This window comes from Mobula hypostoma, chromosome 13 (genome assembly GCF_963921235.1).
Source record: "Mobula hypostoma chromosome 13, sMobHyp1.1, whole genome shotgun sequence".
Taxonomy (NCBI): Eukaryota; Metazoa; Chordata; class Chondrichthyes; order Myliobatiformes; family Myliobatidae; genus Mobula; species Mobula hypostoma.
The window spans coordinates 10005829-10032741 of record NC_086109.1 but is presented as its reverse complement, the minus strand read 5'-3'; the positions used below and the strand labels follow the sequence as shown (position 1 = coordinate 10032741).

Here is a 26913-nt window from a genome sequence, read left to right as displayed (position 1 = left end):
TTGGGTGTTGCTGACTCCAGAGCATGCCACCATCCACCAGAGGCTGAGTGGTGATTGGACTGTAGGTGGAACAGGGCAGAAAACACACCTCCAGAATAAACCAGACTTCCTTTGACAGCTGGCAAGGCTGGGCGTAGCAACTTGCAGGCTGTGAACGTTGTCATACATGTCAGTGGTTTGTAAATATTTCTGAAAGCCACAGAAAGCACCCTATCTGGATGCATCACAGTTGTTATGGCAACTGCTATGCACATGGCCACAAGACACTGCACTATTTTGCTGTAGTGTTCTATGTTCTAAGTTATTTGCCTCAGTCTCCAAAGCCCTCCACTTCCTATTGAAACCGTTGGGACTCTGGACCGACCCCCCATGCCTAACCTGATGGAGGGTCCTGGTGACAATTCCCTGGCAGGGAAGCTGGACTCGGAGACGTTTGTGTCAGAGCAAACTCACAGATCTGGCTTTCTAATAATTCCCAGAGTTCTGTCCACATGTCAGGGCATTAGGGATATACTGTTCATTCCAGATTTCCAGCATTTGGCAGATTTGCAAAACTGTTCACTCAATTCTCTGATAATGAAATAAAAAAATTTACTTAAAGTAAAATTATTGTTTAAACATAAGAGATTCTGCAGATGCTGAAACTCTGGAGTAACACACATAAAATACTGCAGGAACTCAGCAGATCAGGAAGCGTCTGTGGAAATGAATAAACAGTCGACTTTTTGCACTAATACCCTTCATCGGGACTGGAAAGGAAGGCGGGGGGGGGGGTGGAGGATGCCAGAATACGAAGGTGTGGGGTGAGGAAGGTGATAGCTGAAGGCAGGTGGGTGGCGGAGGAGTTGAATTAAGAAGCTGGGAGGTGATAGGTGGAAAAGGTAATGGGCTAAAGAAGGAGGATTATGATAGGAAAAGAAAGTAGATCATGGAGAAAGGGAAGGAGAAGGAGCACTGTGGGAGAAGACAGGCAGGTGAGGAGAAGAGAGGTAAGAGGGGAGCCAAAGAGAGGGGAATGGAAGAAGAAGGCATGGGGAGGAGGAGAAATTATAGAAGTTAGAGAAATCAATGTTCATGCCATCAGGTTGGAGGCTACCCAGAAGGAATATGAGATGTTGCCCCTGCAACCTGAGAGCGTCCTCATCAAGACAGTAGATGAGGCCATGGAGCAACATGTCAGGGATTAAATCCCACCTGAGAGAAACTATTAAGATTATCTCATACAGATAAACATTTACAAAAGACTACTGAAATGTAAGGCAGCAGTGTGAAGACGAATAAATACTCTGGAATTAGCTGTGACTCTATTCTGAATTACCAGCTGATCTGCTAGTTCTGACACAAAGGTCAAGGCTTCCTTTCATATTTTAAATAGCAAGTAACATTCTCTTAAAAGTTGCTACCTTTTCCTTGGTTGTATCCTGCCTGCTGGCCAGTGAGTAAAGAACCGCATCGTGGACTGAGAGGAAGAGGCAGTTACGTGCCAGTCCACTCTCTTCGAACATACCGCCGTTCTCGATATCTTCAAACACTTGATCTGTCGGGCAAATATTAAACAACATGATCAGAAGCAGTGAATGACCATGGAACAAATCTTTGTTAAACAGAGTGAAAAGTGAATTGTAAAGTTCTAAATGGTCCATATGGGTCAGGATCTTAGGCATATGCAGAGAACAGAGAGATATGGACATTATGTGGGCCAAAGGGACTAGTTTAGTCAGATGTTTAATTACTACTTTAATTAGTTTGGTGCATTATCGTGGGCCAAAGTACTTGTTCCTGTGCTGTAATGTCCTATGTTCTATGATCAATAAAGAAATTGTTGAAGGTTAATACTGATTAGGTAACACCTCCTTTATAAATAGAACAGGTCAACAGTCAGAAGGAAGGAGCAACCCAATATCTCACCAAAATCATCAGTAATCACTTGATATTTAAAAGTCATTCCAATTTCCTTTTATAGCCTGGAACCCTTTTGATATCAGCAACAGAATTAACTGTGGCAGGTGTCTGCACATCTGTCCTTTGTTAGCAGTTGTGTTTAAGCAGCTGTGCATATTACAATAAACCTTGTGTTAGGTGGACTTGGAATAGGAGCTGACGGCTTGCGAGAGGCAAACCTCACCTGTCTGACCCTATAGAAAATCCTACTTCCCACTTAATCCTAGTTGCTACAAAGCAGCCAAAGCCTACAACGTTCCCAGATGTTGGTCGGTGTAGTAGTGACTATCTTCTGGCTTCACATCTGAAGTTTGGCTCTGCTGATTGACTTTAATGGAACCAAATTTTAAGAGCAGGTCACAAGACTGCGGACTTAGCACAATGGACCAATTAAAGGTTTAAACATGCTGGGCTCTGTTGCCAAACAACAGAATAGGAGTGACCAGGCAAAAAAAGAAAATGCTGACAGATTTTGAGTTTCAGGTTTTTCTCTGAAGGAAATAACTTAAAAAAAAGATTTAAAATATTAAAATAAAAAGTATCAAAGTTAAGAATATTTTAATAATTTTTAAAAATCTGTGTTAAAATGTTATAATAAAATGTATCAAAAATTAAGGATATTATAAAAATTATTAGCTATAGAAAGAGGCTTGGCTGAACTGAGGCTGTGGCCTGCAAGTACTAGGCTACTGGATCGGCTGCAGTGATGACTGGGTTCTCAGCTGCGGACTCACTTTCATCAATTTCAGTTGTTTGCTTGCTTTTGCTGTTTGCATGATTTGTTTTTTTCCCCCCAGCACATTTGGGTATATGGCGATCTTCTTATTTTTTAATAAGTTCTATTGGGTGTCTTTGTTTTGTTGCTGCCTGCAGGGAGAGAAATCTCAAGGTTGTATATAGTATACGTACTTTGATAATAAATGTACTTTGAACCTGTATATGGAGATTTGGAGGCTAAGAGGAGCCCTGACCGAAGTTTATAAAATGATAGGAACATTAATTAGCATAAATTGTCTTCTTTCTCAGGGTAGCGCTGCAAGACAGTAGAATACAGTGGCATACAAAAGGTTTGGGCACCCCTGGTCAAAATTTCTGTTACTCTGAATAGCTAAGCGAGTAAAAGATGACCTGATTTCCAAAACATATTTCTTTATTATTTTAAGCAAGATTACTTTTTTATTTCCATCTTTTATAGTTTCAAAATGACAAAAAAGGAAAAGGGCCCGAAACAGAAGTTTGGGCACCCTGCATGGTCAGTACTTAGTAACACCCCCTTTGGCAAGTACCACAGCCTGTAAACGCTTTTTGTAGCCAGATAAGAGTCTTTGAATTCTTGTTTGAGGGATTTTCGCTCATTCTTCCTTGCAAAAGTCTTCTAGTTCTGTGAGATTCTTGGGCTGTCTTGCATGCACTGCTCTTTTGAGGTCTATCCATGGATTTTCGATGATGTTTAGGTCAGGGGACTGTGAGGACCATGGCAAAACCTTCAGCTTGCACCTCTTGAGGTAGTCTATTGTGGATTTTCGGGTGTGTTTAGAATCATTATCCTGTTGTAGAAGCCATCCTCTTTTCATCTTCAAATGCTGCATTCACCAGCATTTTGTGTGTGTGTGTTGCTTGAAATTCCAGCATCTGCAGATTTCCTCATGTTTGCTCTTTTCATCTTCAGCTTTTTTACAGATGGTGTGATGTTTGCTTCCAGAATTTGCTGGTATTTGATTGAATTCATTCTTCCCTCTACCAGTGAAATGTTCCCCATGCCACTGGCTGCAACACAAGCCCAAAGCATGATCGATCCACCCCCCGTGCTTAACAGTTGGAGAGGTGTTCTTTTCATGAAATTCTGCACCCTTTTTTCTCCAAACTTACCTTTGCTCATTGTGGCCAAAAAGTTCTATTTTAACTTCATCAGTCCACAGGACTTGTTTCCAAAAAGCATCAGGCTTGTTTAGATGTTCCTTTGCAAACCTCTGATGCTGAATTTTGTGGTGAGGATGCAGGAAAGGTTTTCTTCTGATGACTCTTCCATGAAGGTCATATTTGTGCAGGTGTCGCTGCACAGTAGAACAGTGCACCACCACTCCAGAGTCTGCTAAATCTTCCTGAAGGTCTTTTGCAGTCAAACGGGGGTTTTGATTTGCCTTTCCAGCAATCCTATGAGCAGTTCTCTCAGAAAGTTTTCTTGGTCTTCCAGACCTCAAATTGACCTCCACCGTTCCTGTTAACTGCCATTTCTTAATTACATTACGAAATGAGGAAATGGCTACCTAAAAACACTTTGCTATCTTCTTTTAGCCTTCTCCTGCTTTGAGGGCATCAATTATTTTAATTTTCAGAGGCAGCTGCTTAGAGGAGCCCATGGCTATTGATTGTTGGGACAAGGTTTGAGGAGTCAGGATATTTATAAAGCTTTGAAATTTGCATCACTTGGCCTTTCCTAACGATGACTGTGAATAAGCCATAGCCCTAACAAGCTAATTAAGGTCTGAGACCTTGATAAAAGTTATCTGAGAGCTCAAATCTCTTGGTGTGCCCAAACTTTTGCATGGTGCTCCTTTCCTTTTTTTCCACTCTAAAATTGTACAAGACAAGAATAATACACTAACCTTGCTTAAAGTGTTGAAAAGAATGTTTCATCTTTAACTTTATGACTTTTGGAGATCAGTTCATCTTCTACTCACTTAACTATTCACGGTAACAGAAATTTTGACCAGGGTGCCCAAACATTTGCATGACACTGTATATACCCTTAGCATGAGAGGGAGAAGTTCAAAGGAGATGTGCTGGTTTCATTTTTTCACACAGAGAGCGGAGGGTTCCTGAATGGGTTGCCAGGGTTGATGGTGGAAGCAGACACGATTGAGACACTCAAGAGGCATTTAAACAGGGAAGGAATGGAGCAATATTGGCAGATGGGTTTAGTTTAATTTGGTGTCATGGTCAGTTGGGCATCTCTCTCTCTCTTTCTACAATGTTCTCCTTCTCTCTCCCTCTCTGCCCCTCTCTTTCTCTCTCCTGCTCTCTACCTTGCTAGGGCCTTTTATAAATGCAGGTAGGAGTAGTCCTCTCAGGCTGCCTCCATTATTCCTCAAACTCAAGCTCATTTTCCTGACCAAAAACGGTCTTGGCCCAAAATGACTCTTTATTCCTTTCCATGATCTGCTGCTTGATCTGCTGAGTTCCTCCAGCATTTTGTGTGTGTTACTCTGGATTTCCAGTATCTGCAGATTTTCTTGTTCCACTGACCAATCCCTATTTTCCTCAGTACACGTGACAATAATAAACCAACTTTGCAATTTAATTTAAACATCAGCTTCTCGCAAAAATTAACACAATTAAAGCCATCAAGGCCATAAATTTCTTTCCTGTTCTAGTAAAGAGCATGCTCTCGTCTTTGTTTCGGGTGGTTAGCTCTTGTGGAATTCCATTGTTCACAGCTCAGACTCAACATAATGGAAAGTAAGAATATAATTCTGCCGAGAATGTATTTCTCACTGGGTTGAGCTGACCAATGATTTGGCAGCGGCTGAATTACGACGACTCTGCCAAGAGGTATATCAAAGAGTATGCGATGTACTAGGCATTCCTCAGGTCGCTCTTTGCGAAGAATTTCTTTTGTTCAAGTGAATTAGAGTTTTAAAGCGAGTTTAGGGAGATAGGATAAAGTCAGAAAATGCTGGAAGCTCTCAGTAGGTCGGTAATATCCGTGGAAAGGGGGAAAAGGGTTAATATTTATGACACACAAAATACTGAGGGAACTCAGCAGCTCAGGCAGCATCTATGGAAATGAAAAGCAGTCAATATTTCAGGCTGAAACCATTCTTCAGGGCTGAAATGGAAGGGGGAAAACGCCAGAATAAAAAGGTGGGGGGAAGGGAAGGAGGAGAGCCTGAAGGTGATAGGTGAAGCCAGGTTGGGACAGGTAAAAGGGTGGCAAAGAAGGAATCTGATAGGAGAAAGGGGAGGAACAGGGGACCCAGGGGGAAGTGATAGGCAGGTGAGGAGAGGTAAAATGCCAGAGTGGGGAATAGGAGAGGGGAGGGGGAGGAAAATCTGCCCCAGCAGATTGAAATGTTGCCTCATCTGCAAGGACTGTTTGGGACCCTGAATGGCAGCGAGGGACGAGGTGAAAGGGCAGGTGTAACATGAGGGCCACTTGCATGGATATTTGAGACTTTGACCTGAAGCATCTTCACCCTCCACAGATGCTACTGGATCTGCTGAGTCTTTCCAGCATTTTGTTTTCATTTCAGATACCTAGCAACTGCAGTTTTAAATTTTGGATTTAATTTACTATAAAAACAAGATGTCATACCACTGCACTTATCACATAATGTGCAATCAATATTCTATTTGTCAGTATTTAATAAGTAATATAAGATATAAACAAGACAATAAAACCCACCCACACTTAAACAGAGGTCAAAGGTATCAAATCAAAGTGCAGTTGCTATTTATTGCTGAGGTGTCCTCTGATAAATAGTAGTAATTGCTATTGTATTATTTTTAACATTTAAAACTGCAACTTCATAATGTGAAAGCTTAAACTAAAAGAAAGTTGATGTGTCATCAATCCCTGAATATCAAAGGAGTGAATGATGTTTCATTGAACAATATAATTCTCTTCTTGCATTATGATTGGTCTTGAATTAAAATGCAATACATAAATGCATAATGCCCATTTTGTGAATTGAATATTCAATTCAATTCAATAGTCTATCACCACCAAGGTCTTGTCACTAGAATATTTATTTTTTTATTGAGATAGAGGGCCTTTCCAGCCCTTCAAGCCACACTGCCCTGCAATTCCACCCCCCCCCACCAATTTAATGCCAGCCTAATCACAGGATAATTTACAATGGCGATTACCGCGCTGACCTGTACATCTTTGGACTGTGGGAGGAAACCGGAGCACCTGGAGGCAATCCACACGGTCACGGGGAAAACGTACAAACTCCTTACAGGCAGCGGCGGGAAACGAACCTGGGTTTGTACTGTAAAGTGTTGTGCTGACCACTACACTACCATGCCACCAGTTAGTGAGCTGTTTCCTGTTTACCGATCTGTTTACTGTTTACCTGCACTGCGTGCTTTACCTGCAATTTTGAATGATATTTTATTAATTTATTTGTGGTAATAGTTTGGTTTTTGTGCTCTGTGTGTGATATATGTTTTGTGGGTGCACCGTGGTCAGGAGGAACGTTATTTCATTTGGTTGTATGTATATACAGTCAGATGACAATAACCTTGAAATTGAACTTGATTTAAGAAAATGAGATGACTATCATTTCCTCTGTGTGGTAAGCCACCTCTCGTTCAATTGTCCTGAGGGCTTTGTTCTTCATTGTGATACATTTCATCCTGCATTTCACAGCTTATATGTCCTGTTCCTTTATTTGCACTACACAGAGACCGAGGAAGAGATGAGTGGTGGGGTAACGGAATTTGAGATGTAATTTCTCTCCTCCGAAATACATTTCCTACAGATACGCCTTCATTGGCCTTTATTTCCCTTACCATCATTTATAAATTTGGCAAGTCTTCCCAATTTTTATCGATGCACCACAGATAAAACATTCTGCCTGGATGTATGATGTCTTGGTATGGCAACAGCTCTGCATGTGACTGCAAGGAAACTGCAGAAAGTTGTAGACAAAACTCAGTGCATCACAGGAACCAGCCTCCCTGCTATGCACTGTGTCCATATTACCCACTGCCACAGTAAAACAGCCAGCATAACCAAAGACCCCACCCACCCCAGAGATTCTTTCTTTTCCCTTGTCCCGTTGGGCAGAAGATCCAAAAACCTGAAAGCACCTAACATCGGGCTCAAGAACAGCTTCTGTCAGTGCTATTAGACTCTTCGATGGACCTCTTGTATGATAAAATGCACGCATAATCTACCTCGTTATGAGCTTGCACTTTATTGTTTACCTACACTGCACATTACCAACAGATTTTACAGTTTATTCTGAATAGTTATTGCTCTGCCTTCTCCTACCTCATGCACTGTGTAATGAACTGTATGAACAGTATACAAGTACAGTTTTCCACTCTTTCTTGGTATATAACACCATAAGACCATAAGAGATAGGAGCAGAATTAGGCCAACCCCCATTGAGTCTACTCCACCATTCCATCATGGCTGATTTATTATACCTTTCAACCTCATTTTCCTGTCTTCTCCACATAACCCTTGATGCCGTGACTGACCAAGAACCTATCAACCCTGCTTTAAGTATACTCAATGACTTGGCGTCCGTGGCCATGCATGGTAATGAATTCCACAGACTCATCATCGTCTGGCTGAAGAAATTTCTGCTCACCTCTTCTAGATTGATGGCCCTCTATTGTAAGGCTGTGCCCTCTGTTCCTCGACTAATCCTCTAAAAGGAACATTCTCTCCACATTCACGCAAACACGAGGGAATCTGCAGATGCTGGAAATTCAAGCAACACACATAAAAAACGCTGGTGAACGCAGCAGGCCAGGCAGCATCTATAGGAAGATCTACAGGACTGACAAAGGGTGTCGGCCCAAAACATCGACTGTACCTCTTCCTATAGATGCTGCCTGTCCTGCTGCGTTCACCAGCATTTTTTATGTGTGTTGCTGTCCACATTCACTTTGTTTATGCCTTTCAATATTCGATAGGTTTCAATGAGATCCCCTCTCATTTTTTCTAAACACTAGCGTGTATAGGACCAGAGCCATCAAACTATATCTTGCTCAAATTTGGAGAAAATCAGAAGTGGCACCTCTGATCCTTTGGTTAAATTTGAAGAAACTTGGAGACCATTTATTCAATATTTTCATATGATGTAGTTTGACCTTTTTCGAATCCTTTTTTTTAACTAAAAATATACAGATAGAGGAGTGGATTTAACGACATTAATGATTGTATCCAATGTAATATGTTAGCCCAACTTTGTTTTAGTTTTGTTTAGTTTAGTCTATTCCCAGAATCATTCTTGGACCCTATCCGATGCTAGCACATCTTTTCTTAGATAAGGAGCTCAAAACTGCTCACAATACTTCAAGTGCAGTCTGACCAATGCCTTATAAAGCCTCAGCAGTACATCCTTGTCCTTATAGTCTAGATGTCTTGAAATGAATGCTGACATTTCATTTGCTTTCCTTACCACTGACTCAATCTGCAAGTTAAGCTTTAAGCAATTCCACATGAGTTCTCCCAAGTCTTTTTGCATCTCTGATTTTTGAATTTTCTCTCTGATTAGAAAATAGTCTATGCCTTTATTTCTTCTACCGAAGTGCATGACCATACCCTTCCCTGCGCTAGATTCCATCTGCCACTTCTTTGCCCCTTCTCCCAATCTGCCCGAGTCCTTCTGCAGACTCCTTGCTTCATCAACACTGCCCCTTCACCTGTCTTTGTATTATCTGCAAACTTGGCCACAAAACCATCAATTGCTTCATCCAAATCATTGACATATAACATGAAAAGAAGGGGTTTCAATAGTGACCCCAGCGGAACACTACTTGTCAATGACATCCAACCAAAATAGGCTCCCTTTATTCTGACTCTTTGCCTCCTGCCAATCAGCCAATCTTCTATCCATGCTAGTATCTTTCCTGTAATATCATGGGTTCTTATATTGTTAAGCGGCTTCATGTGTGGATTTTGAAAATCCAAGTAAACAACATCCATGTGACTCTCCTTTGTCTACCCTGCCTGTTAGTGCCTTAAAGAATTCCAACAGATTTGGCAGACAAGATCTCTTTTTGGGGAAACTATGCTGGCTTCTCCTCTGTAGCCACAGAATCCCTTGTCCATTCCCCTAACTATCGGGACTCCTATCACTATTGCTTTTCCTGACTTTACCCTTCCTTGCTGAGCCTTAAAGCTGGCCACAGTGCCTCTGGCCTGGCTGCTGCTGCTGAGCTGTAATCGTTTATCTCCCCCCAACAGTATCTAAAGGGCTATACTTGTTGCTGAGGGGAATGGCAACAGGGTAACCGTGCAATGACTGCTTACCCACCTTATTGCTCTTGGTGGCCACCCACCTACTGTCTAAAGCCTGCACTCTGGGTGTGATCACCTCAGTAAAAGACTCATCTATGAACATTTCAACCTCCCAAATAGTCCTGAGTGCATACAGCTCCAGTTTAGTCAGGAACTGAAGTTGGGTGCATTTCCTGCAGATGTGGTAATCAGGAAGACTCTTAGGTACCCTGAAATTCCTCATTGCACAGGAGGAATATTTTACTACCTGAACAAACATCCTGCCTGCTCTATTATGCCTCTAAACTCTAACCTGCACCGTTTCTCACTCAAGCCTGTTGAGCCAAAGCCAGACCACTCTAACACTGTCCACTCAAACAATAGCCACTCTAACAATGGCTGCTCCACTCAAACCCTGTTTCTATTTATTGGCCTTTGCTAATTAACCCAATTTATTATTAACCCAAGTGATCTCCTGCTCTTCAGTCAAGTCCTGACAGGTTAAAACTGGCACATAAGGTCCACAGGGAACTGTCTCCAACTCACTCCACGATCTCCCGGTTTGCAGATGTACATTTAACCAAAACAAAAACCATCACTGCTGTCTACATCTTTAAATATCCTGCCAATGTGAGTGCACAGGAATGTAAGAAGCTGCGGAGTAGTGGACTCAGCCCAATACTTCAAAGGCACATCCCTCCCCACTATCAATAGTATCTACAGGAACTGCTGCTTCAAGAAACCAACATCCGTCATCAAACACCTCTACCATCTGAACCATGCCAACTTGTCTCAGCTGCCATCAGGTAGGAGGTATAGAAGCCTGAAGTTCCACACCACCAGGTTTAAAAACAGCTACTTCCCTTCAACCATTTGGCTCTTGTAGCAACCGGCATACAATCACTGAAGATTAGCATCATGATAACCTGAGCGGTGAGTCAATAGATAACGGGATTGAACACTCAGATTGAGAGCGTTCTGTCCCTCAGCCAGACAGATACTGAACAATATTCTGACTGCATTAAATTTGAGAAAAGACGACAGTCTGAATATTCTTACCTCGTATGCCAGCCAGATAGACGTTCACGCCAATCTTCTTGTAGCTTGAACACATCTGTGTAAACAGTTATAAAAACAGCAATTAGAAGAGCAGATCTAATGAAAAGCCGGTGAACACAAAGAACACACTGGACATTGAACGAATCTGTGCCGTTTTCATTATTGCTTTGCTCTTTCTGCTTATTCCAAATGCATCCAATTCTACTGAGAAAAGAACTGACCACTAATCATGGTAACATTTTGTCGGAGTCATGCTGTAGACAAAATGTCGGCTCCATTTATCAAAATGGCATTCATTCCATCTCAAAATTGAATACAAATTGTTTTGAGAGATGTTGAAGACCAATATAAATGACCATATGTCTAATGTCCATATTGAAATAGAAAATTGCTTATTAAATACCTTACTTAATGTTAAAGAATGGTACAGCCAGTCAAGTGTCTTGAAGCATAATCCCCCAGAAATACAGCAGCCAATGGGGACCCAGCTAATAGTGCCATGGTGACACCAACTCATCTCGTTTTCAGTGTTGATTAAGGTCTAGGTATTAGCCTGTACACCAGGGATATCTCCCTTCCCTTCTCTGAAATACACTCAGTGGCCACTTGATGAGGTACCTCCTCTGCGTAATAAAGTGCCCACTAAGTGTATATTTGTGGTCTTCTGCTCCTGTAGTCCATCCACTTCAAGGTTCAATGTGCTGCGCATTCAGAGATGCTCTTCTGCACACTACTTTTGTAATGTCTGGTTATTTCAGTTACTGCCGCCTTCCTGTCAGCTTGAACCTGTCAGGCCATTCCCCTCTGACCTCTCTCATTAACAAGGCATTTTTGCCCACAGAACTGTTGCTCACTGGATGCTTTTTGCTTATCGCACCATTCTCTGTAAACTCGAGATAATGTTTTGGGTGAAAATCCCAGAAGATCATTACTGAGAACTCAAACCACCCCATCTGGCACCAACAATCATTCTACAGTCAAAGTCACTTCGATCATATTTCTTCCCCATTCTGATGTTTGGTCTGAACAACTGAACCTTTTGACAATGTCTGCATGCTTTTATGCACTGAGTTGCCACCACATGATTGGCTAATTAGATATTTGCATTAACAAGCAAGTGTATAGGCATAAAGTGGCCTTTGAGTATAAATACACACTTATTATATGGTTAGATTTCACTTGAATTATTGTGTTTGGCTCTGGTCATTTCATCATAGGAAAGATGTGAAAGCTTTAGAGAGAGTGCAGAGGAGATTTAACAGGATGCTGCCTAGATTAGAGTGCATATCTTATGAGGAAAGGTTGAACAAGCTAGGGCTAGGAACATTTAAATGGACTAGGGCTTTTCTCTTTGCAGTGAAGGAGGATGAAAGGTGACCTTGAAGACGTGAACAATACGATGAGAGGCATAGGTCAAATGGACAGCCAAGGCAAGAACTGACTAATACAAGAAGGCATAATTTTAAGGTGCTCGGAGGAAAGTATGGGGTGGAGGGAAACGGTTAGAGGTAGGTCGTTTACACAGAAAGTGGTGGGTGAATGGAGCGTGCTGTCAGGGGTGGTGTTAGGGGCATTTGACAGATTCTTAGACAGGCACATGGATGAAGGAAAAATAGACGGTTATGTGTGAGGGAAGGGTTTGGTTGATCATACAGTAAGCTAAAAAAGCCGACACAACAACATGGCCCAAAGAGCTTGTACTGTGCTGTACTGTTCAATGTTTAATGTTCTGTCCCCCCAAGAGAGAGGACTAATTTTAAACACAAGAGGTTCTGCAGATGCTGGAAATCCAAAGTAAGATACATAAAATGCTGGAGGAAGTCAGTGGGTCAAGCCAGGCAGCATCATAAACAGTTGACGTTTCCAGCTGAAATCCTTCATCAGGACTGGAAAGGAAGGGGGAAGAAGCCGGAATGGAACTAAGCAGAAGTGGACCCCTTTAGTGTTTTTTTTCTCTCTCTCTCTCTGTGGACAATGCTGGACTGAATGCAGAAGGTAGAGCACTCTCCCAGAACCACGCTGAAATAGCACACTAGATTGTCATACTGTATCAACCAGATCTCACTCCCTCAGAACCATGAGGACAATCCACCCCACAGCCATGGCTCAATTGACTGCTGAGTTCCTCCAGCATTTTTGTGTGTGTTACTAATTTTAAAGCTTGTTTGAAATTAAACCACACCCCCCTCTATCTATTAACCAGTCAGTCTTTACAACCACACTTTAAACCAGTCTTTACAATACTGTTTACATTGTAAGTACATGCTGGTACTTATGCATTAATGCACATTATATTCCATAACTGCATGTCTAACTTTATCTTTATGTAATTCTTTATAGTTGTAGAATGTTGTTGTCTCTGGTTGCATGCAATGCCAGCTCACCATGGCAAATTCCAGATACATGTAAATGTATATGCTGATTAAAGTTAAAAGTTCAAAAGTTGAAAAGAAACATCTGCAGAGTCGGTTGAGAAGCCTCAAGATCTCCTTTTGCTTGGAAAAAGGATTAATACAGTACACTAAATCCAACATAACAGACAAAGGAGTGTTTTATGTCATAGAATCGCGGAGCTGATTTGTTTATTTATTGAGATTCGGCGTGGAACAGGTCCTTCCGGCCTTTCGAGCCATACCATCCAGCAATCCCCCAACTTAATCCCAGTCTAATCACAGGACAATTTACAATGACCAATTAACCTACCAACCGGTACGTCTTTAGACTGTGGGAAGAAACCAGAGCACCCGGAAGAAACCCATGTGGTGACGGGGAGAACATACAAACTCCTTACGGGCAGAGATGGGAATTGAACCTGTGTCACTGGTGCTGTAAACTGTTGTGCTAACCACTATGCTACCGTGCCACATGAAAACAGGCCTCTTGGCTCCAATTACCCAACACTAACCAAGATATCCAGCGAGGATAGACCCATTTTACCATGTTTGGCTCATATAGGGCTAAACCTTCCCAATCTCTGAATTTATAACAAATATCTTTTACATGTTGTTATTGCACCTGTCTCAAACACTTCCCCTGGCAACTCATTCCTCTGCATGAGTAAATTGCCCCTCCAGTACCTTGTAAATCTTTCCATTCTAACTTGTAATTAATGCCTTCTAGTTTTTGGTTCCCTTCCCTCTTGGGTTTTAATCCTCTCCTTGCCTCTCATGATTTTATAAATTTCTACCAGGTTTCCTCACAGCCTCCACCACTCCAGAGAAAACAACCTAAGTTTGTCCAAACACTTCTCATGGCACACGCCCTCTAACCCTGGCAGCATCCTGGTGAACTCCTCTACCCTCTCCAAAGCCTCCACATCCTTCCTGTAATGGGGTGACCAGAAATGAATGCAAAACTCCAGATAGAGCCTAAGCAAAGTTTTATAAAGGAAGGAGGAACGGTCTAACACTGTGGCCCTCGATTAGATGAAAATAAAACTGCCTCAGTTGTTTCATTCTGTACTTCCCAGGGATAACACCATTCCTTCAGATTGAAAATGGGCAAACTCACTCCCTGATTACTCATCATACCCAAAATGAGGCATGGGGCCTTTCTGAGACTCCGACTGGAACTTGGAGAGCATGGTGTCACAGAATATAGTACGTAGAAATGTTCAGCACAGGAACATGGCCTTCGGCCCAGAAAGTCTGTGTTGAACACAATGCCGAATGAAACTAATTCTATCTGCCTGAACATAATAGTGTTCCCCTTTTCCCTATCAGAGACAGAGTGTTTGTGCTGGGTCCATAGAAGGCAATTAGAATCAGAATTACTGACATGTGTCATGAAATTTGTTGTTTTGTGGCAGTAGTGCAGGGAAATACAAGCAAACTACTTTGTTAAAATAAGAAATATGTTTAAAAAGTAATTAAGTACAAAAAGAGATCAAAATATTGACGTAGTGTTCATGGACCATTCAGAAATCTGATGGTGGAGGCAAAGAAGCTGTTCCTAAAATGTTGAGTGCGTGTCTTTAGGCTCCTGAACCTCAGCCCTGATAAGAGTAATGAGAAGAGGCAAACCCCCTCTTATTGGAATTAAACAGCCATTGTCAATAGACGTTTATAAAATTATGAGAGGCATAGATAGGGCGGCATGGTAGCATAGTGGTTAGCACAACGTTTCACAGTGCCGGTGACCTGGGTTCAATTCCCACCGCTGTCTGTAAGAAGTTTGTACATTCTCCCCATGACTGCGTGGGTTTCCGCCGGGTGCTCTGGTTTCCTCCCGCAGTCCAAAGACATACCAGTTGGTAGGTTAATTGGTCATTGTAAATTGTCCCATTATTAGGCTAGGATTAAATTGGAGAATTGCTGCACGGTGTGGCTCGAAGGGTTGGAAGGGCCTACTCTGCGTTGTACCTCAATAAATTAAAAAAATGGTAAAAAAGTCAACTGTTTATTCCTCTCTGTAGATACTGCCTGACTGACCTGCTGAGTTCCTCCAGTATTTTGTGTGTGCTGCACAGGATTTCCAGCATCTGCAGAATCTCTTGTGTTACACCTAGCAGGTATCTTTACACCTGTGTCAAAATGTTTAATACGAGAGGGCATGTATTTAAGGTAAGAGGCAAAAAGTTCAACTGAGGTGTGCAGGGTAAGATTTTTTACATAGGGAGTGCAGGGCGGGGTAGTGCTTGAATGTGCTGCCAGGGGGGGTGGTGGAGGCAGGTTTGATTAAGAGACTCTGTGATATAGGAATATGCAGAGAATGAGGAATATGAATCATGAGTGGGCAGAAGGGATTGATGTAGCTAGGTTTTATTTGCTCAGTTAGTTTGGCACAAAACCATGGGATAAAGAGCCTGCTCCTGTGCGGAATCGTCCTAAAAGATCTGAAAGATTATTGGCCAAGTTACTGCCAAAATGCCCTGCAGCTATGACACACCTTTACTTGCCACCTTAGTAGCTAGTGGAGCAGGAAGCTTACTCTCCCGACTTTGGGCTCCTTCCTGTTGCATACACATTTACTTTATGCTCAAGGGTTGGAAATAGCATTGTGAGAGATACATGCTTCAAACCAGGGATTCCCAACCTGGAATCCATGTACGCCTTGGTTAAGTGTAGGGGTCCATGTTATAAAAAAGGTTAGGAACCCCTGCTCTAAGCAATCATCTCTCCAGAAGAGAATTCTCCCTTATATTCACAACTTCAGTGTTTTTTTAGACTAGTTAGAGTTCTCTCATTCAGAAAATTACATTTATGATTACAATACATAGACAAACACAAGAGGGAATCAGTCCCTTCGGCCCTGTTGGTTCATGCCGACCACAGCAATCCCTCCCTTGGCTTTTTGACGTTACTCTGCCCCTCTCCCATTGCCTTTGTATGTCTGATTTTCTGTCCCCTTTTCTGTCCCTGAAGAAGGGCCTCGGCTCGAATTGTCAACTGTTCATTCATTTCCACAGATGCTGCCTGATCTGCTGAGTTCCTCCAGCCAATTGCGTTGGATTTCCAGCATCTGCAGATTCTCTCATGTCTATAATTCTGTGCCTTTCCTTCCTTCCGAAGCAAAGGTCACCTTTCCCTGTGTGATTCCAGTGGTGGCATGCAGGAGATTCAACTGAAAAGGTTACTCTTTACCTTTCCCAGAACTTTGATCCCCATAAGATCTACGAAACAGACTCCGCTCATATCCAGGATGAGCGTGTGGATGTCAATGATGGGATGTGCAAGTTTAATGGGATCTTCAGGATTCTCCCGCTCCAGTGTAGACTTCTCCATCCTCTCGTGCAACCCATTCGGGGTGTTGACTGTGATATAGGAGATTCGGGGGCCTTCATTTACAGAGTTATTATTGCAGTCCATGGATACCTCTGCTTCCACCTCTTTAACCAGCTCCTGTAACGATACTTGCTGCAATAGAAAGGAGAAATAAACTCATTGGAACGAAGCACTTGAAAATTTACAAGGATATTGCTGGGACTTGAGGTCCCGAGTTATTAGGATAGATTGATAGGTCGGGAGTGTTTCTTCAGCCCTTTATTTCTTCTCCCATCACCTTTCAGTTTTCTACTACATCCCCCCTCCCCCACTGACCCACATTCCCCTCACTTTGTTCCACCTCTCACATGTCCGCTTGCCTCTTTTCCCTCCCTCCACCAAACTGGGGGACTGCTTCATCAAGCACCTCCGCACCATCCGCCACAAGCAGGATTTCCCGGTGGCCAAACATTATCATTCCGATTCTCATTCCCATTCTGACGTGTCGCTCCATGGTCTCCTCAGGGTAAAGGAGCAACACCTTATATTCTGCCTGGGTACCCGCCAACCTGATGGCATAAATATCCATTTCACCTTCCGATAAACAATTCCTTTCACTCTTCTCCAGCCCTTGACATTTCCCACCCACCTGGCTTCACCTATCACCTTCCAGCTAACCTCTTTCCCATCACCCAACCTTTTTCATTCTGCCATCTTCTCCCTTCCTTCTCAGTCCTGAAGAAGGGTCTCAGCCCGAAACATCGACTGTTTATTCTTTCCCAAAGATGCTACCTGACCTGCTCAGTTCCTTCAGGGTTTTGTGTGTATCACCTTTCAGCGTGTACTCCTTCCCATCCCCCTCACCTTCTTCTTATTCTGACTTCTGCCCCCTTCCTCTCCAGTCCTGATGAAGGGTCTCAGCTGGAACGGTCAACTGTTTACTCCTCTGCATGGATGCTGCCTGACCTGCTGAGTTCCTCCCAGCATTCTATGTGTGTTCCTCAAGATTTACAGTATCTGTGAAATGTCTTGTGTTTACAATTACACTGTTCAAAATGCACTTGGGCAGGTATCTGAATAGGAAGGGTTTAGATCATAAGACCAAAAAACATTAGAGCAGAATTAGACCATTTAGCCCATCGATTCTGTTCCACCATTCCATTGTGGCTGGTTTATTATCCCTTTCAACCTCATTCTCCTGCCTTCTCCCCGTAACCTTTGTCACCCTTACTAATCAAGAACCTATCAACCTCCACTTTAAATATACCCAGTGACTTGGCCTCCACAGACGAGTTTTGGAGGACAAGGGGCCAAGTGCAGGCAAAGTTGGTTAGCTCAGATAAGCATCCAGGTGAACGTTCAAAGATTCAAAGTACATTTAATCAAACTTTACAACTCCTCCCTTGGAGGGTCAAACACCCTGAGCCAATAGGCTGGTCCTGGACTTATTTCCTGGCATAATTTATATATTACTATTTAATTATTTATGGTTTTATATTGCTATATTTATACTCTATTCTTGGTTGGTGCAACTGTAATGAAAACCAGTTTCCCTTGGGATCAATAAAGTATGACTATGACTATAAAGTGTGTATGCAGTATGCAACCCACCCTGAGATTCATCTTCCCACAGACAGCCACGAAACAAAGAAAAACCATGGAACCCGTTCAAAGAAAAACATCAAACTTCACCTCCCCACATGTGAAAAAAACAGAAGGGCCTGTTTCTGAGCTGTACAATGCAATAGATTTATGAATGAATGTAGTTATCTCAGGGTCAGTGTAGCTTTGATCCCCTCGACTCATCCCTGTGATGAGGACTGACCTACAAGGACAGCCAACACTTCCAGAGAATAAGGCTAAGACGTGATATAAATATGACCGATCATTACTTGGGTTGGCGTTACATTTAGTGCTGCCACCTTGCAGCCCCAGCAAAGCCAAGATCAATCAGACCTGCGCGGAATCTGCACGTTCTCCCTGTGGCCATGTACGTTTCCCCCGGGTGCTTCAGGCCCTCCTCATGCCCCACAAGTGTGGTGGTTGGTAAACACAAAATAATCTGCAGATGCTAGGGTTAAAGCAACACTCACAACACGCTGGAGGAACTCAGCAGGTCGCAACGTTTTGGGCCAGATCCCTTTGTCAGGACTGAAGAGGGAAGGGGCAGAGGCCCTATAAAGAAGGTGGGGGGAGGGTGGGAAGAAAAAGGCTGGTAGGTTCCAGGTGAAAAACCAGTAAGGGGAAAGACAAAGGGGTGGGGGAGGGGAAGCTCCAGGTTGAAAAACAGTAAGGGGAAGATAAAGGGCGGGGGGGAGGGGAAGCCGTCTAGGTAGTCTCCAGCCCCTTGGTATGAATATAGAATTCCCCAACTTCCGGTAATTCCCTCCCCTTCCCTTCCTCTATCCCTATGTCACTCTGCCCCCTCCCCCAGCTGCCTATCACCTCCCTCGTGGTTCCGCCTCCTTCTACTACCCATTGTGTTTTTCCTTATTCCTTCTTCACCTTTCCTGCCTATCACCTCCCTGCTTCCCCTCCCCCACCCCTTTATCTTTCCCCTTACTGGTTTTTCACCTGGAACCTACCAGCCTTCTCCTTCCCACCCTCCCCCCACCTTCTTTATAGGGCCTCTGCCCCTTCCCCCTAAAGTCCTGACGAAGGGTTCCGGCCCGAAACGTCGACCGATCTTTTCCACGGATGCTGCCCGACCTGCTGAGTTCCTCCAGCGTGTTGTGAGTGTGGTGGTTGGTAGTTGGATTGTCCACCATAAGTGACCTCTACTATAGACAGGTGGGATGATGATACACTTGTGACTAGGCTAGCGGGAAATAAGTGGTGGAATGGGATTGATTAGATTACTTTGGTGGCTAGCATAGACTTGATGAGTTAAATAGCTTTCTACATTTAAAAAAAACGGTACATCATTTAGGCATGCAACGTTCTGAAAGGGATAGCCTTTGTAGACACTGGATCTGTTGTGCATTTGACCATGCAAGCCTGCTTGAACACAGTGGGCTGGTGCAGTGGATATACGACCACCATGAAGCTATCACAGACTTTTTTTTCACTAGCTACATAATTAGGATCTTGCACCTTATTGTCCACATGCACTGCACTTTCTCTGCAGCTATTGTACTTTATTCTGCGGTCTGTTGCTGTTCTACCTTGTTCTACTGGGTAATGATCTGATCTGTATGAACAGTATAATCTACCCATGAGAAATTTTGCAGACGCTGGAAATCCTAAGCAACACACACAAAATGCTGGAGGAGCTCAGCAGGTTATGTGGCATCTATGGAAATCAATAAAGAGACAACGCTTTGGGTTGAAACCCTACTTCAGAACTGGAAAGGAAAGGGGAAGATGCCAGAACAAAGAAGCGGGGGGGGGGGGTGGGAGGGGAATGAGGCTAGTTGGAAGGTGATAGTGAAGCCAGGTGGGTGGGAAAGATAAAGGGCTGGAGAAGAAGGAATCTGATAGGAGAGGAGAGATGATCAAGGAACAGGGGAAGGAGAAGGGCACCCAGTGATAGGCAGGTGAGAAGAGATAAAAGGCCAGTGGGAAATAGAAGAAGAGGCGAGGGGGAGGGAAACATTTTTTTTACTGGAAGGAGAAATTGATATTTATGCCATCAAACTGGAGGCTACCCAGACAGAATACAGGTGATGCTCCTTCACCCTGAGGGTGGCTTTAACTTGGCACAGGAGGAGGCCATGGACTGACATCTTTTCACTGCATTAATCATCAATGACCCCTGCTGACCTGTGACAATAGTAAACTAGTTCCAATAGATCATCATACCTTATTGAAGAGATTACTTGGTCTTCTTGCATCTATTTCCTGTTCCTCTTTCTTGGCAGCTTTGAGGTACCTTTTCTTGGCTATTAGAACTTTTACCGGGTCAAATCCGGACTGCAAGAAAGAAAGAGTTGCTTAGCTGTGAATATCACTGTGTTTTTCTAAACACCTGAAGTAAAGATTAGTTTTATTTGTCACATGTGCATTGAAACATCAAAACATGCAGTCAAATGTGGCGTTTATGTCATCATCTAACGCAGTCCAAGGATGTGCTGGGAATAGCCTGCAAGTGTTACCATGCTTCCAGCACCAGCTTAGCATGCCCATAACAGAGATATTCCAAACAGTATGACTTTGGAATATGGGAGGAAACCGTAGCACTCAGAGGAAACCAGCACCGCCACAGGGAGAACATACAAACTCCTTACAGACAGCGGTGGGAATTGAACTTGTATCACTGGCACTGTATAACATTATACTGCCACACTACCATGCCCCAGAAACAATATGCAGGTGTTTCTTTCCATAAACTGGTTTCCATCTCATTCTAGCCCCTGTCACAATCGAGTCAATAGGGTGAATGGTCAGCTACCATCTCTAGGTACATAGGATGAAGAAGAAAGAGAGCTCTAATGTGATCCTTCCAAGGTTAAAGTGTCCACTGATACTCCATCAAAGAGATAGTAGAAACGTCAATAGTCACTGAGTTACCAGCAGGTATTGGAATGGAAAAAGACTATAGAAAGTAGTGGATCCAGCCAAGTCCATCACAGTCCATCCTACCCACCGCTGAGGACATCTACGAGAAGCGTTGCCACAAAGACACCCTGTCTAGGCCATACCCACTTCTTGCTACAACCGTTGGACAGGAGGTGCAGAAGCCTTAGGTCCCACACCACCAGGTTCAGGAACAGTTATTAACCTTCAACCATCAGGCTCTTGAACCAGTGTGGATAACTTCACTCACCCCAGTCGTGAACTGATACCACAACCTACAGACTCACTTTCAAGGGCTCTACAACTCATATTTTCAGTATTATTTATTTGTTTTGCATATTTTGTACGTTGGTTAACACAGAATGTTGAACACTACAGCACAGTACAGTGCTTCAGCCCACGACATTGTGGCAACCTTATAACCTACTCTAAGATCAATCTACACCTTCCTTCCTACATAACCTTCCATTTTCCATTCATCCATTTGCCTAAGAGTATCTTAAATGTCCCTAACGTATCTACCTCTAACACCATGCACTCAACCGCATTGTGTAAAAATCCTGCCTCTGACATCACCCCTACTCCCAGACACCTTAAGGTCATGTCCCCTTGTATTAGCCATTCTACCCTGGGAAAAAAACATCCCAGGCTGTCCATTCTATCTGTGCCTCTTATCATCTTGTATACATCTATCAAGTCAATGTAGAGTGGATATTACTCCTATTAATACCACAACCAACTTTGATCTCAGCTTCCTTACATCTGAGTTAAAGGGAGTGGAAACTTCTAGAAATGTGTTTCAGTTTACCAAGGGTTAACACGGTAGCACAGCGGTTTGTGTAACACTATTACAGTACCAGCGACCCGGGTTCGATTCCCACTGCTGCCTGTAAGGAGTTTGTACACTCTCCCCGTGACTGCGTAGGTTTCCTCTGGGTGCTCTAGTTTCCTCCCACATCCCAAGAAAGTATGGGTTAGTAGGTTAATTGGTCACATGGGTGTATTTGGGCAGCATGGGCTCGTTGGGCTGATAGGGCTTCACTGTATCTCAAAGTAAAAATAAAATTTTTAAAAAGTATGTTTTAAATTATGAATGGAATACTTAGGCTACATGCACACAGACTTTTTTCTAGTGTTGGGCAATCAAGAACCAGAGGACATAGGCTTAAGAGAGGGAAAAAGTTTTAATAGGAACTTGAGGGCCAGAGTGAGGTCAGTATATGGAATGAGCTCTCGAAGGAAGTGGTGGAGGCAGGTCGATTAACAGCATTTGGATAGGAGAGGTTTAGAGAGTTATGGGCAAATGGGTCTAGCTCAGATGGGAATCTTGGTTAGTCTTGACCAGTTGAGCCAAAGGGCCTGTTTTTGTACTGCGTGACTCTATGAATCCACATGTAGTCCCCAGCATTGCTGCTGGCTCCGACCACATGCACATTTGGCATTGCTGAGTCCTATCACACACACTGAACTAATGGGTGAACCAGATGTTGAACATCAGGATTGATGAAGAATCTGATGACAGATCATTGGACTTTCTCTGCTGCTCCTTACAAGTTCCAAGTCAGTGATATATTACCTTCTTAATCACTTTCTTCCGGAAAAACTCCACATTTGCAAAATACAGCGGGGAACAGTAAGTTATAATTTTTATTCCACTGATTTCTTTAGCCTGGAATGAAACACAATGATGATTCAGTTACTTATTGAAGAAGTTTGTTTGGTTTTTAACAGTGAGCAGTTCAACGATACAGTTGTAAATGTCATTAATAGAACATATGTGGCAAATAAATAATATTGTTGGATCCGAAACCCATACTAAAAACAAGCATACCTTGCTCCAAGTCAGCCTTTATTCTTTTATACATGTTTACTCTACATTCATTGGAATCAGAATCAGATTTACTGTCTCTCACTTAGTTGGTGTGAAATTTGTTTTGCAGCAGCAGTAGAGTGCAAAGACAGGAAATTACTATAAGTTTCAAAAAGGAAATAAACAGTGCTAAAAGGAATACTGAGGTAGTGTTCCTCGGTATTCCTGATGAAGCTGTTTCTGAATCATTGAGTGTGGGTCTTCCAGTTTCTGTAGCTTCTTTGAGATGGTACATTGCTTACACAGCAAAACACACAAAACATTGGAGGAACTCAGCAGGTTGAACAGCACCTGTGGAGGAGAATAAACCAATGATGTTTCAGGTCGAGATCCTCCATTAGGTGCTGATGAGGATGTCGGCCCCAAACGTTGACTGTTTATTCTTCTCCATAGACCTGCTGAGTTCCTCCAGTATTTTGTTTGTGCTACTCTGGATTTCCAGCATCTGTAGAATCCCTTGTGTATAAGGATTACAATAGAACATGTTTTGGCCCATCTAACCTCCAGCCTCTTCTGCTATTCTATAAGATCTTGACTGATCCCATTTTAATTCCACATATCCAATTCTTTCCCATAGCTGTAATGCTGAGCTGTAATACGCCTTCCCATAGCTTGTAACCTAGAGGCCTCCCTTCCATGGACATTGTCTACATGACAGAGGCTGTATTTCATTAGGAGCTTTAGGGGATTTGGTATGTCACCAAAGACGCTCGTAAATTTCTATAGATGTACCGCGGAGGGCATTCTAATCAGCTGCATCAACATCTGGTGAAATAAACTGCCGAAAGTTGTAAACTCAGCCAGCTCCATCATGGGTACTAGCCTCCACAGCAGCCAGGACATCTTCAAGGAGCGATGCCCTAAAAAGGCGCCATCCATCATTAAGGACTCTCATCACCCAGGTCATGCCCTGTTCTCATTGCTACCATCAGGAAGGTGGCACAGAAGCCTGAAGGCACACACTCAGCAATTCAGGAACAGCTTCTTCCCCTCTGCCATCTGATTTCTGAATGAACATTGAACCCATGAACATTACCTCACTACTTTTTTGCACTACATTTTAATTTAACATATATGTCACTTCTTACTGTAATTCAGTTTTTATGATTACGTATTGCAATGACTGCCGCTACATAGCAACAACAAATTTCACGATGTAAGCCAGTGTTATTAAACCTGATTCTGATTCCCACTGCATCAGTAAAACAGCCATCATAACCAAAGGCCCCCTACATTCCGAACATTCCCTCTTCTACCTTCTCCAATCAGGTAAAAGACACAAAAGCCTGAACGTGCCTCTATCCCTCTAAACTTTTTCTATCCCTACCTGTCCCACCATCTTATAAGTGCTGTTAACACACTTGCCTCAACAACTTCTTCTGGCAGCTCATTCAATACATGGACCACCCTCCACGTGAAGACGTTGCCCCACAAGTCCCCTGTAAAACTTCCCGTCTCACCTTAAATATCTGATTCCGACTTTATTACTCCTTTTTCCTGGGAAGCAGACTGAGTGCATCTTATTGAATTTGGAACAGGCTTGAAGTTTTCTTTGACTGTTGTATGATATTATGCTCCTCAGGCTTCCCAAAGCAAGCATTATGAGGACTGAATTAGAGTGCGTTACCTCTCAGGAGAGGCTGACAAGCTAGAATTGTTTCTCCAAAGCCTGGTGGTAGAGGCTGACACTCTAGGGCATTTAAGACAGGCACATGGATGATAGAAAATGGAGGGTTATGTAGGAGCGGAGGGTTAGATTAATCTTAAAGTAGGATAAAATGTCAGCACAACATCATGGGCTGAAGGATCTATACTCAGCGATTCAGAAACAGCTTCTTCCTCTCTGCCATCCACTTTCTAAATGGACATTGAACCCAGGAACACTACTTTTCTACTTTTTTAAAATTTCTGTTTGTTCACTGCTTATTTTACCCTTACTATTTAATATACATACTGTAACCTTTTTTTTGATATTTATAATGCATTTCATTGTACAGTACTGCCGCTGTAAAGTTAACAGATCTCACGACTCATGCCGGTGATACAAAGCCTGATTCTGATTCTGATCCTGTAATAATATATGTTCCCTGTTCTATATAAACCTACCTGCCTGCACATGATCCATATCCCTCCATTTCCAGCATGTGCATGTCCCAGGTGCCTTTAAAATTCCACCTTTGTGTCTGCTTCCCCCACCAGCCCTGGCTGCTCTTTCCAGGCACCTGCCTACATCTGTGTGAAAACCTCACCCTGAATATCTTTGGCATTTCTACTCTGGGGGGAAAAGACTTTAACTGTCTATTCAAACTATACCTCTCATAATTTTATACAGTCCTATCAGGTCTCTCCTTAGCCTAAGATCCTTTTATGAGGATGTTGCCTGGTTTGGAGGGCGTACCTCATGAGAATAACTTGAGTGTACTTGGTCTTTTTTCCTTGGCATGGCGGAGGATGAGGGGTGACCTGATAGGGGTGTATAAGATGATGAGAGGCATTGATCGTGTGGATAGCCAGAGGCTTTTTCCCAGGGCTGGAATGATTAACATGAGGGGGCATAGTTTTAAGGTGCTTGGAAATAGTTTCCGAGGGGATGTCAGGGGTAGGTTTTTCACACAGAGTGTGGTGAGTGTGTGGAATGTACTGCCAGTGGCGGTGGTGGAAGCGGATACAATAGGGTCTTTTTCCTCATCTCCATTCTAAAGGGGAGTCCTTGTATTGAGAGACTGTGCCCTTTGTTCCTAGACTCCCCCACTATAGGAAACATCCTCTCCACATCCTTTCTACATAGGCTTTCAATATTTGATAGGTTTCATGGAGGTCCCCCTCATTCTTCTAAAATCTAATACAGCTGTCAAATGCTCCTCATACATTAAACCTTTCATTCCCAGGATAATTCTCATGAACCTCCTTTGGATCCTCTCCATTGCCATTGCATCCTCTGTTAGTCAAGGGCCCAAGATTACTGACAACAGTCTAAGGATAGCATGAATATAAACCTCATCCTTGCGTTTATATTCTATTCCTCTTGAAATGAATCCTGACATTGCATTTGCCCTCCTCACCACTGACTCAACCTGCATGTTAACCTTTAGGGAATCCTGGACGAGTACTCCCAAGTCCCTTTGCACCTTTGATTTCTGAATTTGCTCTCCATTTAGAGAATAGTCTATGCTTTTACTTCTTCTACCAAAGTGCATGACCATACATTTCCCTGCACAAGTCGAGGGATAGAGTTTAAGAGTCGCAATGTAATGATGCAGCTCTGTAAAACTCTGGTTAGGCCACACTTGGAGTACTGTGTCCATTTCTGGTCACCTCACTATAGGAAGGATGTGGAAGCATTGGAAAGGGTACAGAGGAGATTTACCAGGATGCTGCCTGGTTTAGAGAGTATGCATTATGATCAGAGATTAAGGGAGCTAGGGCTTTACTCTTTGGAGAGAAGGAGGATGAGAGGAGACATGATAGAGGTGTACAAGATAATAAGAGGAATAGTAGAGTGGATAGCCAATGCCTCTTCCCCAGGGCACCACTGCTCAATACAAGAGGACATGGCTTTAAGGTAAGGGGTGGGAAGTTCGAGGGGGATATTAGAGGAAGGTTTTTTACTCAGAGAGTGGTTGGTGCATGGAATGCACTGCCTGAGTCAGTACTGGAGGTAGATACACTAGTGAAGTTTAAGAGACTACTAGACAGGTATATGGAAGATTCTAAGGTGGGGGCTTATATGGGAGGCAGGGTTTGAGGGTCAGCACAACATTGTGGGCCGAGAGGCCTGTACTGTGCTGTACTATTCTATGTTCTATGAACTATATTCCATCTGCCACTTTTTTGTACATTCTCCTGATCAGCACGAAATAGCC

At 43.0% G+C, this 26913-nt stretch overlaps 1 protein-coding gene across 4 annotated transcripts in view; it reads right to left on the bottom strand.

Annotated features, from left to right (window-relative positions):
- LOC134355415 (solute carrier family 26 member 9-like) overlaps positions 1–26913 on the bottom strand; it is a 157182-nt gene that overhangs the window by 18121 nt on the left and 112148 nt on the right. For all 4 annotated transcript variants that reach the window (XM_063065267.1, XM_063065263.1, XM_063065266.1 and 1 more), the window contains exons 15-19: positions 22757–22849; positions 20467–20577; positions 16546–16818; positions 10964–11018; positions 1404–1537 (exon numbers count right to left, since the gene is read on the bottom strand). In XM_063065267.1, coding sequence (XP_062921337.1) covers positions 1404–1537; positions 10964–11018; positions 16546–16818; positions 20467–20577; positions 22757–22849 — 666 coding nt within the window. The remainder of the gene's footprint in view (positions 1–1403; positions 1538–10963; positions 11019–16545; positions 16819–20466; positions 20578–22756; positions 22850–26913) is intronic.